General features: G+C 29.4%; 1 protein-coding gene across 4 annotated transcripts in view; it reads left to right on the top strand.

Moving 5' to 3' along the window:
• The window catches only part of mmd (mind-meld), a 453,937-nt gene that overhangs the window by 288,889 nt on the left and 139,392 nt on the right, over positions 1–25,656 (top strand). For all 4 annotated transcript variants that reach the window (XM_065508492.1, XM_065508493.1, XM_065508490.1 and 1 more), the window contains exons 5-7: positions 531–604; positions 14,904–14,976; positions 21,893–22,039. In XM_065508492.1, coding sequence (XP_065364564.1) covers positions 531–604; positions 14,904–14,976; positions 21,893–22,039 — 294 coding nt within the window. The remainder of the gene's footprint in view (positions 1–530; positions 605–14,903; positions 14,977–21,892; positions 22,040–25,656) is intronic.

Raw genomic sequence — 25,656 nt, 5'->3', positions numbered from 1 at the left:
AGTATAAATGAGTCGTAGTACGATCGTATAAACGTTTCCTTCTGTAAACAACACATGAGCGAAATTCTCTAAAATGTTCCAAACTTTTTCATAACTCGGCCGAAATTTTGCGTTCGCTTTTGATCTGAAGCTCTTCTAACATTGTTGGCTTGCTGGTATAGACCAGCCAATTTAATGTAACCCGAAAGACAAAAGTATAAAGGTGTTCAATCGCACGAACAATGCGGCCATTCGCGACCATTGTTGGATAACTTGCGCACGCAACGTTGTCGCGTTCTTGATACGTATATCTCTCCATAGAGATAAATGTCAAAAACATAATGCGCCGTAGCAAGTTAAAACCCCTTTATATGTCCCAAAGAGATTTCATTAAAACAGTAAGTAATAACATTATGATAATAATTGGACCACTTTTATTCGTTTTCTTTTTTAAAGTTATGGCTGGTGAATATTTGTAGTAATTAATAAATATTTAATATATTATAAGTAACAACATTTAATGATATTTCTTTATTTTTTTATCTTTGCAGAAACACTTCCATCGAACCTCATTGTTAATTAAGGCTTTTAATCATAAGTTTCGTTTAGATCTGGAATTAAATTCGTAAGTACATTTTAAGAATTGCTTTTCTTTATATATTTAACTATAGTTTATACACCAGACCACAATAGCGGCAAATAAATTAATTGATTTATTACAAATATTTAGTTATTAAAAAATATAATATATAAAATAAAAATCATCTTCAAGATCTAAATCGCAAAAATCTTTAAAAAATTCGATTTTTTTTAGCTTTTTTTCGCTGTTAAGGTCCATAGCTAGCAAACCGTTCAAAATATAAAGAAACAATCAACTACAAAAAAGTAATAAAATCTCAATAAACAACTTTCTAGAACATATGAACTTGCTAGGAATGATTCTTAACACCGTTTAGGTAGGTCAATATAAATTAGCAAGAAAAAGCTATTAAATTATTATAAACTAAAGCATACCTTTAGGCAGCATTAAAAAAATATTTATTTCGATTTTTTTTTAGTTTTTTGCGATTTTGTTCTTGAAGATGAAGTTTTTTTTGATTTTATATGTTCACAATTTTTGTTCTTCCTGACAAGAGAGTAAATCAAAAATCCGATGCAAGATATGAGCCCGAGAAATTTATCACTTTTTTGCAAAAATGACACCAAGGACCCAAATCTTTAGGGGCCCATAAAAAAGTGCATGACCTTGGGCAAAACTGGGAGATACGGGTATTTTTTGGTCTTTTATCCGAATATGATTATATTTCCATGACTTAAATTACACACAGTGTAATAAGTAATAATCAGAAACTAACCAGCAAAAAAATAATTTTCAAGTAATCTAAAAAAGGAGTGTTTTCAAATCAGAAATATATAAAAATTCTAATATCAACAATGCATTAAGCACAGATTTGTCTTACGATAAACATTTTTAGTTCATATTTATTAGATTAATAGTGACGTTTTAATGTAGTGAAAGAATGACTAAAGAAGGTAGGGATGAACTTATTTGAAAATTTATATTCTTAATGACAAATCGCAGTTTTATTTTTTATGCGGTTATAAGAGTAAACAATGTCATATAAAAATATTTTTTTAGCAATCTTTAAGTAAAAAATTTAATATTTTTTATTACAAAGCAATTTTACATGATGCGAATACATATTAATATTTCTTTTGTAATAATTTACTAAATCATGCAAGTGATTGCATTACTGTGACAGAAAGTAATTTCCTAAGAATTACTTCCAGTTTTCTGCTAATACATTTAAAATTGTGAAAAATCTTAAAAACACCTTCAAATCATGTTTATTTGCAAATGTCAAAAATATAAAACTAAATTAAATTTAAGCGGTTTATATTATATTGAATAAACAATAATGCTAACAAACAAACAACACAAGCTGAGAAACAGTCTGGAAAATTTTGCTTAATTCAACCATTATAATACAATTTCAAGATTATTTTTATCACGATTATAAAACCAACTAACCCTTATTTTATTTAAAACCTGAATTTTATTCCACACAAAAAGGGATTTATAAAAAGAAACATCTTACTCACAACAAAATGCCAAATATTCCAAGTCATTCTCAGCCCCATTACTTTATTAAATATTTAACGAAAAGAATTATGGTAATACAAATTCAACGTGTTGAAAAATAAACTTCCTGCTCAACGTCACTCAAAAAAAGAAAAAAAAAACACCGAGAAGCAACTAATCCGTCCCTTAGGTCAAAACTTACATCCGTTGACCGCAAATTTCTGTAACAATTCTGTCATACTAGAAGTAGACAGGGTAAAAAGTAATTTTTTTTTTGTTAACATACCAAATTAAAATGTTAATAAACTAAAAAAATGTTTTTTTTTCTAAAGGGTTTTTTCCCACGTTTTCTGTGTTTATTTAAGGCGAGGTCAGAATTATATTAATAAAAAAAATTTACAATCATTTGTGAAAATATTTAATAGCAGCCATGTTTGAAAATATTTGCGGAATACTTACAATGGCATTATAAAAATTTTATGAAATTAAATTTAATTAAGAAAACAAATGTAAATAAATAATTTACATAACAGTAATTAAAAAAATATTTGTTTAGTTTTTTAAATAATATAACGTGGAAAATAAACACAAGTTGAATAATTTTTTCAGCAGTATACAAATTAATTATATCTTAGCGCATCACACATTCGTCAGATCATAGTTTCACATTTCATGCATATCTTGTTGTTTTTTGTAATTCCATTTTAACAACTTCAAGAAAAGTCATTACAACCCTTATTAAGATGCAATTCGAAATTCACTGAGAACATTTTTTAAAACTTATAAACCAAAATTTCGCTTATTTTTCTCTTATTAGGAAGTTGTTTTTTGTAATTTCTACATTTTTTTTTGCGACCCCATAAAATATATATAATCTAGATCGCTATAGATAGCGGAGTTGATATAACCCTGTCCGTCGAAATCAATTTTGCACCGCCACAAAATTACTTACATAAATTACTGATGCCTCAAAATATCCGCAACAGTCTGAGATATAAATAAAACACAATGAATATCTTGATGTTTGGCCTATTTTTACTAAGTCATAAATATAGACAATATGGATAAATAATAATACGACATTTCAAAGACTTTCCCAACAAATATAACGCCATATTAATTTGGACCGACAAAGGTCAAAATTGCGAAAACTACGCAAACCGTTTTAAATTCTATGATTTTTTTTGGCAAAACAATTCAAATCTTAGGCCCTGGAAACAAATGTTACGAAATTGCAGTATCAATTTGAATTTAACGGTGTTAACGCCTGGTTTCAACATCTTTTATATATATTGTTACGAAATAGCACTATTAATTTGAATTTAACGGACTGCGACTACTGCTTGCAACAATCGTCATGTTTATAAACATATCCATCAATGTTGATAGCACGCAGTTATTAGCATTGTTTGTAAGTATCTCAACACTAAATGTTTAAACATTTAATGCATATTGTTGCCAATTGTCTAAATTCCAGTTCCAATTAATTTTAGACGAATACAACCTTGATACTAATTCAGATTCTAATTCAGAAAAATGGAGTACGAAAAGTTTCAGTTAAAGAAATTCTAAATCAAACTAAAGCTAAACTAAATATTTAATAATTTATAGAAAAATAAAAGTAAAAATCATTTAAGGGTTAAGCTACTAACATTAACATTTATGCTGGCCAAAGCTCTAGAATTCGATTATTCTAGTTTTGTCAGTTAAGAACTTTCATGAAGCTACTCGAAGAAAGATGGCGCTGTGTATAAATAGTGGCTACGGTTGTAGGAGTTAGTCAGTTTTATCATTGCTGCTGTTAGAGTTAACATCAAATGCATTCTAGTACATTGCCCAGCAGTTAAGCAAGTAGTCAATGTATCCCTTCAAGACAGTAATTGTCACAAATTTCTTATCTCTTGGCTGACTCCATTTTATATATTTTGGCCATTTGACAGGTGTGTGCACTTTGTATTGCAGATAGACGACAATTGGTTACTTTATGCATCTCAAGTAATCTAGCGTGAAGACAATTGTCACTTGAGTGTCTCTAAGTAATCTAGAGTGTAGTCACTTTAAACGTTTTGTGAGTAATTCGTACAAACTGGTTTTTTACAAATTGTGTTAATATAATTCTCATACAGTTTATTTTTATTTTTGCTGAAGTCAATAGTCACTTTAGTGTCTCTTGGTAACCTATGGTGAAGTCACTTCAAACTTTTGTTTGTACTGCACTTTATTTTACCCCCCAAAAGCGTTGACTACTTTCGATCAGCTATCCGATAGTCACATTGTAATCAAAAAAAATTATAAACGTGTATTTCTATAAAAATACTGAGTAACTATTTAAACAGTTGTTGTGTATATTTTAATAAAGAGCTGTTAAAATTTTAAATTAATAAACAGCTTTTTTTTGCTATCAAAAGTATTCGGTTTATTTAAAGGAAATAAATCACCGTTTATAAAAGGTAAAAACGTAAGAATATTTTCATAAGTGCTTCATAAGAATTTATCTGCACAGTGCTGTCAACATTAACTGTTAAAGCTGCTAACATTAACATTAAGGGTGCTGATAGCTCTAGATATAGAAAATTATATTATAGTCCGTTAGATAATTCATGACACTCCTAAAAGATGGCACAGTGTATATAAATAGTAACAGCGGGTTGTAGTTAGTGAGTTTATTATAGGCTCTGTTAAAGTTAACATCAACTGCATTACCAGTATATTCTTGTAAATAATAAAGTGTGTGTATTTAAAAATAGTGACTATTTAAATTGTTGTGTTAATTTAAATAAAAAAAAGAGTTGTTAAAATTGTTAAATTTTTATTACAGAGATTATACAATAAGGGTCCTTTAGCTTCTTACAAATTTAAAGTATTTCAGGTTTGAAATTTGGATTTAGAAAAAGTGTTCCAAAGTCACAAAGCAGTTTTGTCAAACTCGGATTAAGTGTCATTCATAACCATTTTTTTTGAGAATGAAATCAAATGTATTTCAAATAACTAACTGTTGAATATGTATTTGAATTTTTACATACCACCTAGATAAAACAAATGTTAGGCAATAATAGATATTAGAAGAAACAAATAAATTAAACTAAAGTTTTTCCATTTCTTCCGACTAATTTAATGATTTTTGTCAAATTAATGTTTCTAACGTAACACGCATCGTTAAATTGTATTATTTTAGTTACACAAATATTTTACTCTCTTCATGCTAATGATTGTTGTCTTTTAGCTCAGCTTAATAGTTGTTTATTTATGTGGCTTTATATTATGAGTATATGGGGTAGTCCATAACAAACTTTATTTAGTGAACTTTTTTGTTTTTTAACAATTCAAAACGAAACTTATTTTCTGTTCAAGGAATTTTTAATTTATTTGAATAGAAATCATAACATTTTCAAGTTTTCTGCAAGATTTATCATGGATTCACCCATACAGTGACTTACATTTGTAAGTATTTCCTTATAAAATACTACCTACTATATATAAATGAATTTATGTATGTATGAAGCTATAAAATCTTATTTAGTTTTGATGTCATTGCTGGTATATATGTATGTATTTGACACTACCAAGATTTAGTTTTATTTTAGAACTGAAAGGAGACATTAGAGTATCAGGTAAAGACAAGTCAAGAGTGCGTATAAAATTGAGAAAAAAATTTAATAATTGCCTTTCAACAATAAAGCATGTGCTATTTGGCTTTAAATCGTAGTTTCCCCTTCATCTATACTATTTTCTAAGCTAACATCAGAGGCACTTGTAGAATGTAGAATAGAGCAAAAAAATAAGTTGTATATTAGGGTCGCAAATATTTTGCACTTTTGCTGTATTCTAAACAAGTCTAAAATAATAGTTATTACAAACCAAAACAGCGTTCAAAAGATACGCCATCTGTTTTAAATGCCGCATTTTTAATTCATTTACCCAATGTTTTTAACTGATCTTATAAATCCATAAGTAGATATTTTGACGTTCAATAAATTTTAAGAAACAAACTGAAATTATTACATGTTGAAACCTTAAATTCAAAAGCTTTTGTAACAAGAGTTCTTAGGAATTTGTTTTTTCAAGCTCTGATTTTTCCTAGTGATTTATTTGAGTTGAAAATATAAGAAATTTAGTCATCATTGTCCCCGGAATTCCTATGAAATTAAGAGATCGGAAAGTACAATGTTATTTTACGGTCATAAATTTTTATTTTATTGCTGTTTTGCTGTAATATGTTCTTGTTAAAGCATATTCTTTTATTTTTTGGAGCTTAAGACAACTTAATTTGATTTTATTTATCTTGTTAAGTAACTTTTTTTTCAAAAAAAAAGTAAAGAAAAATGTGATTTACACTCTCATGTCAGCCCACCTCAGATGAATTTTAATTTTATTATATAGGTTTTTTTGCTCTTGAAGATTTGGCTTTAACTTTAACATCCTTCCTTTTTTAACACACACAACAGCACTGTCATGAAAACTTCCACAGAAACACAATAACAACTAACAAGTCAACACCAAGGCAGGAAAATAGATACACACACCCACTCACAGGACAATAATGGTCATAAGAATTAAGGTTTGATATGTTTCCTTTCATTTTGCAAAAACCAAACGAAACGAAAAAAAATAAAACAAAATTTTATTGTCCTGTCTTGTCTTGTTGTTGCGTTATTGTTGTCATTTTACAACCCGGATGACTTCTCATCTAGCTAAATTTTTCTCCTCCTCCTCCTATTTCTTACAGTTTATTACTGCTATTGTTGTATAGCTGTTGTTTTTTTTTTAATTCCCTGTTGTCAGCCCATAAAAAATAAAACCAGAACAATAAGGAAGATGGAATAACAAAATAACAAAAAAAAAAAAATAACTTCTAGAGTAAAATAATACAAATTTTGAGTGCAAATTACGGCTAAGGCCTGAAACACTTAAAATGCCAAAGATTTCTTGACCTTTTCATCAAGTTAATGAAGAGCATAAAAAACGACCCAACTACCCAACAACAACACCAGCAGTATTGTTTTTTATAATATTAAAAAAGTACAAAATATGATTGTATAAAATTAAAAAAAAAAACTAAAATAAATGTTTGTTAATAAAATGTTTCTCAAAAAAAAGGACTTTTTGCTGGACAATGAAATTAAATTCCTTGATTTTGTTGTCTCAGCTTTAATTTTATTACTTATTTTATTGTTTTTACCAACTCTGTGTTTGAGTTTTCTTCACCACATCTTTTTTTCGAAGGACCAATTGTGGTGGTATCGTATGCCTCATAAAAACTTAATTTTTATTATATATTCGCTTTACAACACCGCTAATTAACTATAATATGAATAAAAAGCAATAGAATCGTGTAAAATATTCTTTACATTTTTGTTTCCTTCATTTAATAGCATTTCACAGAGCAATTTGTTAAGGCGAATAATTTTTTAATTGGAAATATTTTTTTTTTATTGATTTCATTGTTCATTGTTGCGGTTATAAACGTGCATGCGTATTACAGAAATTTTCACTTTATGTTGCTGCAAATCACAACGCACTTATGTTTTCCATGAAATCATCTACATATTTTATTCAAAAAGGTTTCATAAATTTAAAAGTCTTAAGATTTTGAGCAATATTTGTTGTTAGAATGGAGTAAATTTTTCTACAAAAAAGTTGTCAGATTCTAGGTAACTTTTTCAAGTTTTCTATTAAATATTTTTCACATTCTGGGCAAGTTTTTCTATAAAAAAAAATTAGCAGATTTTAAGCAACTTTAAAAAAAAATCAAGATTCTGAGCAACTTCTTTTATATCTATAAAAAAAAGTTGGCAGATTTTATACAATTTTTACAAAAGAAAGTTGTCGACTTCCAAGCTAATTTTTCTGTAAATAAATTAGTCAGATTCAGGGCACTTTTGCAAAAAAAGTGATATTTTTGTTTTTTTTTTTTTTGATTGATGTCTGATCAACATTTTCTATAGAAATGTTATCAGATTTCAAAACAGGTATCAGATTTTGAGCAACCTTTAAACAACAATATAAAAAAGTTGTCAGTTTTTGCTAAAAATAAAGCTAGATTCTGAGCATACATTTCAATTAGAAAATTTTCAGATTTCTGAAATGTTTTAAGATTTTGAGCATCATTTTCTGTACAAAAAATTGTCAGATTCTTGAAATTTTTCCATAGATGCTTGCCAATTCTTTCTATAGGAAATTTGTCTGATTCTGAGCAAGTTTTCTATTAGAATATTATCAAATTCTGATTAAATTTTTCAACACAAATTTGCCAGATTCTTGACAACCTTTTCAATAGGAAATTTGTCAGATGCTGAGCAAGTTTTTCTATAAAAATGTTGCCAAATTTTGAGCAACTTTTTCTTTAAAAATATTTTCAGATTATGAGCAACATTTTATATAGGAAAGTTATTGGAATCAAGGCAATTTTTTCTATAGGAAAATTGTTGAACTCTGATCAATTTTATTTTGGAATTTCTATAAAAATGTTTCCAGATTCTGGGGAATTTTTTCTGTTAAAAGTTGACAGATTCAAGGCAACTTTTTCTATTAAAAGTTGTCAGATTCAAGGCAATTTTTTCTATTAAAAGTTGTCAGATTCAAAGCAACTTTTTCTATAGAAAAGTTTTCAGATTCAAGGCAACTTTTTCCATAAAAAAAATAATCAAAATCAAGGCAACTTTTTCTATAGGAAAATTGTTAAATTCCGATCAAATTTTTCTATAAAAAAGTTGTTAGATTATGAAGAGTTTTCAGATTCAAGGCAACTTTTTCTATAAAAAAGTTATAAGACTCAAGGCATTTTTTTCTATACAAAATTTGCCTTGAATCTGACAACATTTTTCAATAAAATTTTTGTCAGATTCAAGACCAATTTTCTATAAAAAAGCTATCAGATTGAAAGCAACTTTTTGTATATGTTATCAGATTCTGGGGCAACTTTTTCTATAAAAAATTGTTAGATTTTGAAAATTTTGTCTACTAAAATTTTTTGATATTCTGGGCAATTTTTGTCCAGTCAGATTCTGGAAACTTTTTCTATAAAATGCTTTTCAGATTCTCGACAAGTTTTTCTAGCTACATTTTCTATCAAAAATATTTCAGATTTTGGGCATCTTTTTGATCGATATTTGTCAGATTCCAAATAACTTATATACACGATTCATACATCAGTATCTCCGGAATTTTTCCGGCTCGGTTGTTATTTAAAATCGAGAAATTCGGTCCACAAATGAGATATAAGGAAAAAACCAGGACAACCATAGTAAGTTGGACCTACAATTGGTCAATATCGGAAAAAATATTTTTTAACCCGAATGTTATTTTCAGCAAAAGTTTTTTTTCGCTAAATATTAAAAAAAAATGAAAAAACATAAAAAAAATTAAAAAAACAATTCGAAAAAGAAAATTTTTCAAAAAAACTTTGAAAAAAAATGTTTTTTTACTTAAAACTATTTAAAATTTTTATTTTGAAGTAGGTATAATTTGGTGAAGGGTATATAAGATTCGGCACATCGATTATAGATCTCTTACTTGTTTTTTTATAATAAGGATAAGGCCTGATTTCAGACATCATTTTCTATGAAAAAGTTCTCAGATTTTAGGCACCATTGTATATAAAATAGTTTTCAGAAATTAAGCAAACAAGCAAATGTTGTACTATTGTCCAAACATACCAAAAGATCAGTTATTTTTAATTCATTAAAAATAGATGATAGTTTTCACTTCCAAACTTTATTACCTTTCATAACTTGTTCGTTCTTATTATGGCTTTCAAGCTATTTAATTTGGCTCATAAATAAATGTTATATGTAACATATTATATAGCATGTCTCTAAAATAAATCAAGAAATTTACTCAAGTGAAATAATGTTAATTGGCCTAATAATTATCTATTGCATAAACTTCAACTGGTCAAAATACTTGGCATATAAACACGTTTTGTTTTATTAAGAAAACGAAATATAGATTTATAAATAATATAAATAATACGATCGTAAACACTTGTTCTTTAGTAGCAGTAGCAACAACATTATGATGATGACTATTAATATTACTATGACTATTCGTAGTCATAGCTATTCTACTTTAAGCTGAACGATTCTACCAACTATTTCATAGAAATATTTCATCTGTTTGTATTTGCAAATGTTGTTAGATATATATGTGTATTGCTACACGTATGTGTTTGTGTGCTGACAGTACAATGTCTTAGAGTTAATTAAAAATATCTTAAGTAAGTAAAAGACAACAACTTAACTACAAAGGTTGACCAAAAAAAAAACAATCATTCTCAACGTTGTCGTTGTCCTTCTCATCATCATTACTGTAGTATCCAGCCAACCAACCCCTTTCTGCTTAAAAACTTTCTCATTTTATCAAACTAGGCCAAGACGTAAAGTAGTTAAATTGTTTTCAGGTTTAATATTCTGTGTACATTTCAATCACTTTCAGAAAGTAAGACAGACAGAGAGACAGACATTCAAGCAGGCTAGATAGATATAAATTTTGCTCAAAATGGCTATGGTTACTGGGAACGCCTAGTAATATGCTACAAAATTCTCTGGTATGGTTCTTACATGAACACACAGCCTCACATACAAAATATATGTATGTATGTGCATTATTGTTGTTGCATACTTTAAAAGGATTTAGTTTGAACGTGAGTTTATGTCTATTTTATTGAAATGTCAATTCAATTCCATTCACTACAACATTTTACGTTCTTCATTTCCGTTTTATTTCCCTACATGTCTCTGTGTGAGTGAGTGAATGCGTGCGTGTGTTGTTTTAGCAATAAATATATATATGTAGGTTTGTCTGTGTAAGCATCTCTTTAAGTGTTTAATGTCTGTGGGTCTGTTTGTTTTTTGCTGAAAAAATATTATGGTCCAATATTGAAATAGTTCTTTCTAATCAATTGTTTATTTAAAATAAAATTGATGTATGTTAGAAATTTTTGCAAATGTAAATATTTAACAGATTAAAAGCTTTATCTATTTTTTTTGTTTTTAGGGTTTATGGAAATATATGCACCACACACAGGCTTTGTTGAAATCTATAAATTTTATTTTTTGGGGGGATAAAATCTATAAATTTATTCTGTATTGAGTTAAATGATTGAATATTTATGGGCTGCTTGTGGTAACAACTTATGCGGACTAAACATTTCAACTGAAAAAGGAAATAATTTTATTTTTTGTTTGCTAAAATAAGATTCTTTTTAAAGGATTAAGCTCTGCGCCAAAAGATTGAAGAAATAAACTGTTGTCTTCAATTGCATATGAAGAATTATTATTTTTGGGAGTTTTGAAAATCTGGAGCTGTGCCCAAACATAGATTTTAGGCGTCATAACAAATACTAAGCAGTTTTTCTTAAAGGATTTCTCATTTTTCAAACTATGGAGAGAAACATAATAAAAAACATCACTTAGGATTCAGCAAATAGGAAACAAAATGATGTTTTTATAACCATCGTATGCAAATTAAATTTTTTTATGAGTAGTGAAATTTGCATAGCTTTGTTTAATTGGGGATAAATTTAGTACAATATATTGGCAAATTTTTCTATTAATTTTCAAATCTTTGGATCATTAAAATTCATAGATACATACATTAATTTTAAACAATTTCTATCTGGAAATGGCAATGATTTCAATACAAATTATCTAATTAATTCCTGATTAATTCCTTTAAATTTTTCTAGAAAAAATTGCTGATCCGAAGCAAAAGTGATAGAGTCTGATCATTGGCGTAGATAGGGGGGTGCTGGGGTGGGCAAAACCACCCCAGACTCGCATCTGCCCACCCCAGATAAAAATTTGGAAAGTCGCAGAAAGATTTTTTTGGATTTGTAGATTGTTCCGTTATGAGATTCCTGTGCCCTAGAACATTAATCATGGGGTTTTTGGAACCCAAAATGTTAAAAAATATTCCAATGCCAATCGTACAACGGAGCACATGTAATGTTTGGTTTTTACAAGCTAAAATAAAGGAGTCAAATCCGTAAGCCATTTTGGTTCATTGTTTATCCGACAGGCTAAACTTAGCTATTGTGGATTCGTGTTCACACATATCATCAGTGCAAACATTCTTAGCATAGAGGCTTTATGCATTCACTTTTCGAAACCAGAAAATAATAATGATTTAAAAAGCCTAAGCCAAGCTCTTCAAATTCAAACAGTATAAAATAAATAGCCTTTGCACAACTAGATGGAGTTGCAGATATGAAAATTGTAAGTTAGTAATTAAAAATTACGATGTAATTAAAAGTGTTCTTAAAGATTTTTATATAGAATCAACATTAGGTAAACGCTAAAATCAGGATTTGCCGGATTCTATTCATTCAGTTGATAATTGGAAGTTAAATATATAAAAATATTTTATAAAATAAATTAGCAGTTAGCAAACTGAATTTGTTTATTTTTACTATTTGGAAGGGCACTTGCCCACCCCAGAATAATAGTCTAGCTACGCTTATGAGTCTGATCAAAAGCAATTAGCATCTGAAATAAATTTTCTAGCGATAGTCATAAGATTCTGAGCAGCGTTTCCTATAAAAAAGTTAGAAGATTCTGCACAACATTTCCTTTTAAAAATTTCTAAGATTAGGGCATATTTATGTAAAAGCAAATACATCAGATCTGCATATTTTATTCTATGAAAGGTGGTCAGATTCTGTCTAAAATTTTCTAAGGAAAATTTGATACATTTGGGACAACTTTTTATATTAAAAAGTTGTCAGATTCTGGCAACTTCTGTAAAAATTTTTCAGATTCCGGGCCACTTTTTCTATAAAAATATGTCAGAATCTGGAAAAATTTTCTATACAAAAGTTGTCTAATTCTGGGCAAATTTTGCTATACAAAAGTTGTCTAATTCTGGGCAACTTTTGCTATACAAAAGTTGTCTAATTCTGGGCAACTTTTTCTATAAAAAGTTGTCAGATTCTGGGCAACTTTTTCTAAATATAAAACAGTTGTCAGATTCTGGGATAATTTTTCTATACAAAAGTTGTTAGATTCTGGGCAAATTGTTCTTTAAACATTTGTCAGATTCTGGGCAACTTCTTCTATATAAAAAGTTGTCAGATTCTGGGCAACTTCTTCTAACTATAAAACAGTTGTCAGATTCTGTCAAAATTTTTTTATACAAAAGTTGTCAGATTCTGGGAAACTTTTCTATAAAAAAGTAGGCAGATTCTAGGAAACTTTTACTATAAAAAAGATGTCAGATTCTGGGAAACTTTTTCAATAAAAATGTTGTCAGATTCTGTGCAACTTTTTCTAAACAAAAGTTGCAGATTATGAGCAACATTTTCCACAAAATATTTTCAGATTCTGCGCAACTTTATTTATAAAAAAGTTCTCAGATTCTGGGCACCTTTTTTTATAAAAAAGTTCTCAGATTCTGGCCAATTTTTCTATAAAAAAGTTGTCAGGTTCTGGGCAACTTTTTCTATAAAAATTTAGTCAGATTCTAGGCAAGCTTTTATAGAAAACATTTTCAAATTCTGGAAAACTTTTGACAGATTCTGGAAAAATTTGTCAATACAAAAGTCGTTAGATTCTGGGTTAATTTTTCTACAGAAAGATTGACAGATTCTGGACACATTTCAACAAAAAAGTTTTCAAAATCTAGGCAACTTAAAAAAAAATAAAAAAAATATTAGTCCCAAAAATATTTCCAAAAGAAATTCTCAGATTCTGTATATCTTTTTCATAAAAAAAAGTTTTCAGATTCTGGGAAACTTCATCTAGAAAAATGTTGTCAAATTCTAAGAACATTTTTTTCTTTAGAAATATTGTCTTTGATTTTGATTTATAACAATTTTTCTAATCAACCCATCTAGGTGATTTTCAATAACAAACTACTTAGGACAAAGATAAACAGTCCATATTATTCTCATTAATTTCAGTTTAGTATTTTGAATGTGAGTATGTTTTACACATAGCACCTAGAATTTATAGTCATTCTTTGAATTCATTGGCTAAAATTCCCTGCAAAAAGTATTTCTGACACAATACCATAATACTTATAATAAATATTTATACATAATTAATTTATATATCATAAACTAAATCCTTCCACTACAGCTTCAACCAAATACCTTTTGCAATTTTACTAATTAAACTGTACACCTCCCACTTTACCTACACACTCCAACAAAAAAAAACCCTGATAATGAGAGAAACAACAAAAAAAGAATCTACTAAGTTTAATTAAATTTCCTCACTAAGTAGTCATGCCAAAATAGAATTATAAAACAATTGTCTAAATATTTATTTATTTGTTTGTACTCCCATTTCCATGAGTATCTACAAAAAATGTTCTATTGGTAAATATTCTAGAAACACCCACCCATTCTAGGCTTTAAACATTGCTCTGTTTAGCTACACTTTTCTATTGTTATTGTACTCAATTCGATTTGTTATTTAAAGCCCAACTAAATGCCAGGAACGAAAAACGAAAAACCGAAACAAAAAACAAAATCACTTAAATACAAAATTATTTATTAGATACAATAAATATTTAACGCTTTTATAAGTACGTGCAATGTAAGTTAATTTAAGCAATAAATACGCATTTTATTTTTGTAAATTGTTGTTTTATTGTATTTGGCCGAATTATTTGCTGGATACTCTCAATTGTGATAACATAATTTTATAGTCCTTTTTGTTGCCGCTAACACGGTCTGGTTGGGGTTAGGGGCTGTTAAAATAATTTAAGTTATTTAGAGTATTTTTGTTTGGTTTTTATATTTATTGTATTATTTGGTTGTTAGTAAATAAAATAAGTATTTATTTAGTTAATTATAAAAATTAATTTTGTTCTCTCTCTCTATCTTTTACTGTATTTGCAGACAACTTTTATCACCGAATTTAATACAGAAACATTATCATTCTAGTGGCTATTTAGTAGATGGCAATCGTCATGTAAGTATTTTAAACACATTTTTTTTATTTCTTTAAATTAAGTTGTTATTCATTGCATTTGATTATTTTTGATATCAATTTAATAGACAGAGGACGGAACCTCATTGTGTTGTTGGTATTAGAAGAAATGTTATTAAAAAAAATTCAGTAGCAGTAGATTATGTGACTCCCTGATTTCCCTGAAAATTTCCCTATTGTAAGCTACAGGCAATTGTGGCTGAAAGCGAATTTTCACCAAAAATACTGATAGTTGCCAATATCTTAGGATAGATTATACAACCTCGACTCGATAAAATTACCAAAATAGCCTCAATCTAGTGTGCACAGTGGGGCAGAATCAAAATTTTTTGGAAATAAATCTGGCATTTCTAAACGGCTGCTCCGACCGGGATAAAATTTGACACGAGTGTAGGTAAGGAGCATTCGAGTAGAAATTATTAAAATGGATCCTACAAATTATCCAGGGGCGGAGGTATGGGGGCTCAAAGTAGGGTACCTTCGACATATAAAATTTTTAAACACGTGCAATTTTTTGGTTTCGCATTCGATTTCAAAGTTTATTATATTTTTGGAAAGCGCTCGGCAAGCTTCTGAAAAAATATGCTTGAGTGTGCTATTTATCTCTTATAATTTCCGAGTTATAGGCATTTCAAAATCGAAATTTTCAAAAATTTTCCATACCTTGGTCCGCATTTTTAAAAATATAGGTCGGACTTTGGACCGAATGGACTCGATTTTTTTTTTGTTAGTTAGACTAAAATACGTATAACATACAAAAGATCTCAGAGCAATATTAATAATGAATCCAAAAATAAACGTTTTTCATTTTAAATATTAAAAAATATATGATTTTTGCGATTTTGGGAAAAAGGTGACTTAAATCTTTTATATTAAAAATAAACTTTCTTTAAGAACATATAACAATTTTATATTTTTCTGTTAAGCATCTTTACGAAGAACATTTTGGTATAAAAAACATGTTCTATTTTTTGAGTATGTCGCTTACTGTAAATATATTCACGTAGAACATTTTTATATAAAAAACATGTCCTTTTTTTCGAATATGTCGCCCCTACGCCCTTCGGAATGTGAACTATTTTCTATCAAAATTTCAAATTTGGGCCACATGTTCTAAAATCCCAAAGCTGGGATCAAAAAACGAGAAACAGTTTTAGAAAAACCAGATGTGTTCCTTATTTATCCCCCAAGTATTTTTCCAGCCGAGAAGGAAATGTGAACACCTTGGGCAAAATTGTAAAAAATACCATTTCTGGCATTTGTGATCCAATTTTTGGGAATTGCGGGATTCTCTTTCACCTTTTGACAAGTTTTTCTACATTTTGTTATTTAGAATGACAATCTTAAAAAACGTTGAAAATTTCATTGAGTTTTGTTAATAAATAAAGATTTTATTACTTATTTAATTTGAAGAAAAGTGCCGTTGAAACACACTGATTGCTCAGAAAAGCTTGTGGTGGATGCGTTTCATCGCTTTCAATGTGCGAGATATGGTTTATGCGGTTCAGAAGTGGTGATTTTGACACGAAAGAAAAAGATCGCCCAGGCCAGACAAAAAAGGTTGAAGAACAAGAATTGGAGGCATGAAGATTGTTGTCAAACTCAACAAGAGCTTGTAAAATCATTGGGAGCTACTCAAGCAGCAACTTCAAAACGTTTGCGAGCAGCAGGATTCATCCAAAATAAGGGATACGAATTGAAGCCAAGAAACCTTGAAAGACGATTTTGCATGTCCGAAATGATGTTAGCTCGGAATCCATATGTTGCCAGAAAGATGGGAAAAGGTCATAGTTAACAATGGCAAATACTTTGAATAAATATACATAAAAACATAAATATGTGTTTTGTTTAAAATAAAATTCCAAAATGTGATGACTAGTTGTGCGTACTTGAAGTCACATTTTAGCGTATAAATATAATACAAATAACTTTTAATTTTTAACTTTTTAATGCCATGCCAGTGACAGTTTTCCCCCGAGTAAGCTGCTCTTAAAGTGTAATAAGTATAATTGAATGAAATGGGAACAAGAGGGACCACATACGTATAAGTAACCTGAATTAATTACAAAAAAATATAAAAAAATCTAAAGCAAAGTTCAACTGTTGTATTTCATTTCATTTTAAAAATTATGTCATGTACATGGCTCAAAATAAAAGAAGTAACAACAACAGCAACAAGAACAATAAACAATAATAAAATAGAATTATTAAAGTAAATCACGTCTTAGATCAAATTTTTATTTATTTATTTATGTTTTCCGAATAAAAAAAATGACTTTCAAATACAAGTAATAAACGAATTGTGTTTAAAATGTTAGCACGTCTGTTGAATTTTATTTAACTTTTTTATTTATATTTTTTTTTCTTTTTATTTATTAGTTTAAGACGAGACACTTTTACATCTATGAATAACGTCTTTTTGTTTGTGAATTTTTTTCTATTTTTATTTTTTTTTCTATTTTGACTTCAAGCCAAAAACTTTTCACAAGAGTAAATTGCAAAATTGTTATAAAATTTAGCAGGGAATCGAACCAACAAAAAAAAAAAAAAACAAGGGGAAAGATTTACAAAATTGTTCTCTAAACTGTACGTGTTCACATTATTACATTAAAATTAACACAGAGTTCAAGACTTTTTTTTATATTTTTCCAATTTGCAACTGTTCAAAAGGGGCAAGGGAAATTTAAACAAATATACAATTTAAATACAGACATTTTTTTCCATAGGTATACATATGTTTACTAAAATGTGTTTTTAATATTACACAAATGTGCCAGATTATGTCTGTGTGCATAAATTTTAACAATTTTGAAATGTTTTTGAGGGCTATATTTTTTGTTTCTTTTGCAAATTTGTGTATATTTTTTTTTGTATCACTGTCTGCCATTGGTTTTTTCATTTTAATTTTATTTTCACATGATTAACAAACTTTTTACTTTTTCTATAACAAATTGCACGATTAACACTGACATTTCTTTAACTGCACGTAAAAATACACATACAGATCTAGGATTGTTTGAAACTGTCTGTGTGTGTAGAATTTTTTTTTAAGTAAAAATATAAATTGATAAATTTTGGTTTATCTGTCTGTGTGTCTGTATGTGTCAAAGCCCTCTTCATGTGGCATTAAGCCAATAGACATTTAATGGGCGGACAGACAGATATTTTCGTTTATGTCTAAACTAAAATAAAAAAATAACACAATCTTTAGTCACATGTGAATTAAGTTTAAAAATAAAGATAATGTGTTCAGTTTCTAAATTGTGGCCTTCAGAAGTCGATGCATAAATGTCAGAGAAACAAAAGGTCCTGTAAAATACACAAAGAGATATAGTAGGATCGTTCTGAAAAACAAATAACTTCTTAAAAAAATCTTCCAATATGAGCAGCAGTTTAGAAGACTCCACTCTGCGTGCACTACGAACAAAGTCCCCAAACCGCAAAGGAATTAAGGCCCCAAAATTTTATAAAGAAAAGCAATGCAAATAGTTTTTAGTATGCGAAGCCAGTTTTTTTCCATTTTGGTTTGGGGTTTAGTTCCTTTTGTTGGGGATTTATTTAATTCAGAACTTTTGGGTTTTAATTCATAATGAACTAAGACCTAAATTTTGGAGTTTTAATTCATTTGCGATTTGGGGACTTTGTTCATTGGGGACATTGTTCGCAGCACTCGCTGTGATATAACGATATAAGTACGATATAAGTACTGATACTCTGGGGACTAAGAATAAGAGAATCGTGTTTGACTGCGGTAAACACGATCTCTTATTCGATTCGAATAAAATGTATAGAAAATTATAATGATTGTTCTTGAATGTGTTTTTACTCAAACGCTAATAAGTATTCGCAACTTATTATGAGTGCGAGAATTTTCCCCCCAGCAACCCTAAAATCTATTAGGGATCTCTATACGACATCCAACATCTCTCATCTCCATGCGACATCCCCCAACGAGATGACGATATATTCCACACTTGTAATCTTCTAAACAGCGGACCACCATGATGTACAAGTCTCAATGCAGATACTCTGCCAAAGGAGGTCATTTGCTCTTATAAACCGAAATTGATGAATTTGTGGGAGTAGCGCTGATGACTCTGACGAAACTATATAACTATGAGTCAACGACATGGACCACAGAAACTACTTTTATGACGACAAGTGTGGCGTGATTATAATTGTAGTGTCGTTTGCTTTAACAAACATATCGTGACTTCTATAGAAGTTGTCAGAGTTAGGAGGAGGAGAAGGTCGAGACAACCTACTTTATTTTTGCACCAACTGATGGCTATAACCGATATAGACGTCAGAATGGTTTAGATAAGGACTCAATAAAGTTGAATAACAACTAAATTATTGAGTGTATGACATAAAAATGCGGGATTTTTTTTTAAGTTTTAAGATTTTATTTTGAAACATTTGTACAATATAAATCTATTCAAAGTATTGGAGATTATTAGCTACGAACTTTTCCCATCTTTCTGGCAACATATGGATTCCGAGCCAAAAAAGCTGCTCATCTTTTGAGGTCAAGAACGAATCAAGCCAATATCGGTTACTCTGTTCCAAAGTGAAGCGAATCCCTAATAGAGCGTTCTGCACCGATCGAAACAAATAGCAGTGGGATGGGGCAAGGTCTGGCGGGTGATGAAAAACTTCCCAACCACTTCATTCTAAACAGTTTTTAACAGGTATTGCAACATGTGGCCAAGTGTTTTAATGATGGAATATTACAGTCTCATGTCTGGCCCCTTATTCTGGACATTTCTCGGCCAATGCTAACTTCAAACGAAACAGTTGTGTTCGGTATAGTTTCCCTGAAGTGGTCTGGCCAGATTTCAGCAGGTCATAATAGATAGAACCCTTTTGCACCCACCAAATACAGAGCATTACCTTAGCGCCATGGATATTTGGCTTTGGTATGGGTTCGGCTAGTTTGCCGAGCTTCACATACGATCTCTTACGCTTCGGGTTATCGTAGTTCATCCATTTGTCATCGCAAGTAATCATTTGGTGCAAAACTGATTTCCTTTTATAGTTTTCAAACATCATTTCGGACATGCAAATTGTCTCTCGGCTTCAATTCGTATGGTACCCAATTTCTCTGCTTTTAGATGAATAGTGCTGTTCTCAAACGGTTTAAATTGCTTTACGAGTAATTCCCAATGATTTTGCAAGCTCTCGTTGAGTTTGACAAAAATTTTCATGGACTAATTCTTGGTCTAAAAACTTTTTTGTCTGGCCTGGGCGATATTTGTCTTCCGTTTCAAAATCACCACTTCTGAATCGAACAAGCCATCTCTCGTACATTGAAACCGATGGAATACTTTCACCATCAGCTTTGGTGAGTAATCGGTGTGCTTCAGCTTCACTTTTCTTCAAATTAAAGAAGTAAAGCAAAACTTCCCGCATGATGATGCATTGTTGGCACAACATTTGACATTTGTTGTTAACACTATAATCATAGGGTACAATTCATAGGTTTCAATTTTTGGTATTAGAAAAAAATTTAAATAAATTTAAATTTAAACATTTTTATACAACTCTGTGTGTCTGATGAAAATTAAAAAGGCACCAATACAACCTCAAAACTATGTACTAATACATTCTCACGACTTAGGTTTTTGACAACAGACTTAGGTTTTTTCCCTCTCAGTAATGTTCAATAACTAAGTGAGAATAAATGACAGATAGGTACCCTTCAAAATACATGTAAGTAATTAAAAACAAGTAAGAAAGTATAAGCCCGACCATATAATACCCTACTCCAAGTAAATGAGTAAACATATTTTTCTATTAAAATATCAATAATTTATATTCGTGAGTGATTTTCGGAAGTGGTCCTTATATGGGAGCTATAACCAATTATGGACCGATCACCATAAAATTAGGTCGTGTGATTTATGTCTATATGAAAGTTATTTATGTTGAATTTTGTGTATATACCAACATTTTTAAGTGATTTAAGCACGTTAAAGTGATTTTCGGAAACGGGTCTATATGGGAGCTATGACTAATTATGGACCAATCGTAACAAAATTTGGTGACATGAATTTTGAATATATACAACTTATTTGGAGCGAAATTTGTGTAGATACATATATAAATTAAACATTTATGACCGATAAAGTCCAATTTCGAGAGGACATTTGTATGGGGGCTAGGTGAAATAATGGACCGATTTCAGCCAATTTCAATAGGCTTCGTCCTTGGGCCGAAAAAATTATACGTACCAAATTTTATCGAAATATCTTCAAAATTGCGACCTGTACTCTGCGCACAAGGTTTACATAGACAGCCAGCCAGCCAGACGGACGGACGGACATCGTTTAATCGACTCAGAGAGTGATCCTAAGTCGATCGGTATACTTTAAGATGGGTGTTAGACCAATATTTTTGACAAACATCTGCTCAAATGCATTATACCCACTATGGTGGTATAGGGTATAAAAAACCCACTTTCAACAGATACGCCCTTTATTGTGAATCCCACATGTTTAAGCTATACACCCAATATTATTAAATACATTTATCATTCCTCGAGCATAATATGTAAAGGGAAGGAATTGAAATAGTTACTTTTAACTACAGTTAAATAATTTTATTGTGAAAGACGTTAAGAAAAAAAGCAAAATTAAAGCCAATTCCCACAAAATTTTAAATGTATAACTTTAGCACAGATAAAAAACATAATTTACACCAAACAACAAAAAAAACATTTTCTAAACCAAAACCGGAAATACAATTTCGTGTTTATTTATGGCTTTTTATGTTAAATAAAAAATAAAAACGGAACCCTCATTTTATTAACTATAAATTTTAGAATTGAACAATAACAACTCTCATAAATCAATATTAATAATGTTATATGACAAATATTTATGTTTTACAATTTCAGGATATTGAACATTGTTATTATCATGGCACTGTTAAAGATTATCCAGGTGCTAGTGCGGCATTTCATACGTGCAACGGTGTTAGTGGGGTCATACACATAGGAAATGAAACATTTGTGATACATCCCTTTTATGGCGGTGATCTATCGGTAAGTTATTGAAGATAATTTGCACAGAAAATAACAAAAAAAAAATATGATTTATATAATAAATAAACACGTTACAATAAACATATTACAAAGAAATACATGTGTATTTAAGAAAATATTCCATAAAGTTTAGCAAAAGGTATTATAAAATTAAGATTTATTGGCTGTGAAATATAATTCACAATTCAACACTTTAAAGGATTTTTTTGTATTAAATAGAAACGGCAACAAAACTTTGAAGAAATATGTAGCTAAGTTAGAAATATTCTTAACTTTTATAAGGCTCATGTATAAAGTTTTCTATTTTTTTTTTCTTGATTTTGTTTTTTGCTGTTACAAATGTAAGTAAAATTTGCTAGAGAACAATAAAATACACACATAAGTATTTAAGACTCACTCACAGTTTCCAATACGTATACAAACCTTAAAAATGGTGTAAGGTGAGAGATCACTTAAACAAAGTAATGAATGGATCAGCATCCATAAGTGCTGGTTCACACTTGTCAAGTTTACTTGAGCAAGTCTTGAATTTATAGAAGAGAGAGGAAGAAAAAGAGGAAAATCTTTCCAATCTCCTTTTATCTCTCATCTACACACTCGAGACTTTCTCAAGTCAATTTGTCTTGTGTGAACCTGCAGTAATTTAAATTGATCTGTTTTGTATGGAGCTAAACTGAAGACCTTGTTAAAAAATATTGCCTGATTTTCCGAGACCATCCAAAGTATTTTCATTAAAACTTAAAAATGTAAATCAAATCTAATAAATTTTGTAGCATACACCAGCTTCTTTGAGGCCAGTCCTTAAACATGGTATTACAAAACTAGTAGCACCACCACTACTAATTACAGCCAGCCTGCTGAATGAAGCACAATATAATATTTCGATTATTTCTGCTGAACGCGACACCAATAAATAAAACCAAGAAGAAAACAAACAAACAAATCCTTGAAAATCTTTTGAAAAAAAAAGTTTAAAATACCAAATCGTTATAAAACACACACAACACAACCTCCATCGACTACTAACTAGAAAAAAATGTATAAAAAAAAATCATGGCTAAACGTTACTCCGCTGCTACAAAACCATAAATGTGAAAACTTATGATTTGAATTTTTTATTTTTTTTTTTATACATATTTTCAATTGTTGGTTTATTTCTAGTTCTATTCCTACAACATTCATTCGTTTGGTATTTGTAAGCTTCTTTTTTCTTATACAATATTTATTTTTTTTTCTATTATTACTCACATAAACGTTTTTACCATTTATTTGAATTTTTTTCAGCATTTTGTAACTGTAGAATCAAATTTAACACTCCAATCCAGGCATATATATATATATTTGTTTCCTTATTTTTTTATTGAAATCTCTGGGAAAAAAAAGTAAGCAGCGACAACAAACGAAAATTAGATTTATGGCTGTTAACGTTTATATTGATTTTCATTGCTACCATCAACCACGAATTTGCTCCATTTCTATAAATGATTTTATTTTTTTTATTATTTCTTTTTGTTTTTTTGTTCACCCGTCTTGTTTTTCAGTTGTTCAAATACAATTCAAATAAAAACTAGGAAAAGCAAAAAACTCAAATGGAATATAAAATATTAATATTTTAGCAGCAAGGCGTGTGAGACCTGAAAAATAGTGTATGTGTGTGCTGGTGCCAAGGATTTGTTAAGAGGGGAGAGCAAAATATTTAAAACCTGCTGACTATAGACAATTGTGTGCTTTAGAAAATATGAAAAAATTTAAATTTAAAAGAAGTAGTAGAGAAAATAATAATATAAGAACAAACAAATGTCTGGTAGTTGAATAAAAATAAAAAAAAATTGCTTTACATCGTGGTAATAATTTAAGAATATTGCTAAAGGCTACAACAGTATTGGTGTAAATCATGGCAATGTTAAAAAGCTTTTTAAACAAATATTTTCATAGTTTCACAAAAACTCCTAAATATTTACAAATATTTGATAGATTAAACACAATTTTAAACACAAAATTCCTAAATACGTAGACACATTGCACAATTCTAATCGGCAGATCCGATTGACTTAACTTTGAAATACACAGATATAGCATATGAATATTCAAGTTTTAGTTTGGATGACGGAATCCACACAACTCTCAAGAGAGGCCCTGTGCACACAGAGAAAAAATATAGTTGCACATGTTTACCAATATTATCATAGCTTTCATAACATGAGTAAATACCCTGCAGTTCATTGTACTAGTTCCGATACGTCGAATTCGTTGGCCACTAAGAACTACTACTAGTGAATTTTCAACCCACTCACAACGTTATTGACTGGCCGATTGGCACACTCTGCATAACACTTCACTATTAAATTCAATAGTGAAAATACTCCAGCATTTGAGAAAAAAGAAAAAATAAAATTTTCTGAGAGCGGGGTTGAACACATAACCTCTCGTTTTCTAGTCAAATGCTCTAACCACTAAACCACAGAGCTCTTATTTGTACTGCTCTCTAATTGTTATTAAGAATAACATGTGAGTCTACTCTCTTTTTTTGCATTTTCTACATCATCACTGAGAATGAAAACACAAACGGCCACATTCAGCATTACATGTGGCCATCGAAGTGGTATGTTTTAGAAGATTTTATTTTTCTTGAATTTATTTTCAAAAACTAAAGACAAATATCTGACTATTGTTTATTACTGAATATGCTGGTGAAATGTAGTGCAAATGATAACCATTTAACTACCACTTTAGCAGCCACATCGAACTAGTTAGTTGTAGAAGTAGTAATATAGCTAGTGCAAGGTTTCCAATTGGCACTTTTCAAACTGCTGGGTAGTATTTGCGACCCCACAACTGTACATATTCTGGATCGTTATAGATAGAGTAGTAGATATAGCTATGTTCGTAGAACAAGTGAGGTTGTAAAAATCAAAAATTGCATGTGCCCTAAAAATATTGAATAAACCTAACTTACAATAAATTGTCTTATTACAATAAGATTTTGGTTCAGAAGATATAGCCCTTCAATGTTGAATGATTTTTATTTTTCAAAAAACAAACCATTTTTAAGTAATTTGGTTTGCTTTCAGATAAAATATATCGAAAACTATGTAACGGATCGTCATTATTTCTGATTCTATTCATTAAGAAAATGATAACAAAATTATACTGTTTGCTTTCTATTTGTCGAGGTAAATCGATATTTACCAACTATCCACTTTTGAAATATTTCTCAACTTTGTTGGAAAATAAAAAAAAAAATCAATTTCTATATCTGTCATATTTTCAAAATAAGTTCTTTGATTATTCCTTTACATAATGCAAAAATTTCCAGCTGAAAAAAAGACATGATTCCAAAAATGACATATACAAATTTGCAATGGCGTAAAGTAAGTCGGACCTATAATGGGTCAAAATTGAGAACATTTTTTTTAACCTGAATTTTTTTTTTCACCCAAAAAAATTTTTTTTATGCAATTTTGTCACTAATAAATTTAAAAAAAAATTTTCTTAAAAAAATTTAATTTTTAATTTTTCGCTAATAAATCAAAACAAAATTTTTAAAAAAATATTTCTAATTTTTATTTTAATGAATAATTTGGTGAAAGTGCCGAATATACAACACTTAATTGTTT

The sequence above is a fragment of the Calliphora vicina genome, chromosome 4, assembly GCF_958450345.1.
Source record: "Calliphora vicina chromosome 4, idCalVici1.1, whole genome shotgun sequence".
Lineage (NCBI taxonomy): Eukaryota > Metazoa > Arthropoda > Insecta > Diptera > Calliphoridae > Calliphora > Calliphora vicina.
Note: the sequence above shows the minus strand (reverse complement) of the source record. Positions and strands in the feature narration are given on the sequence as shown.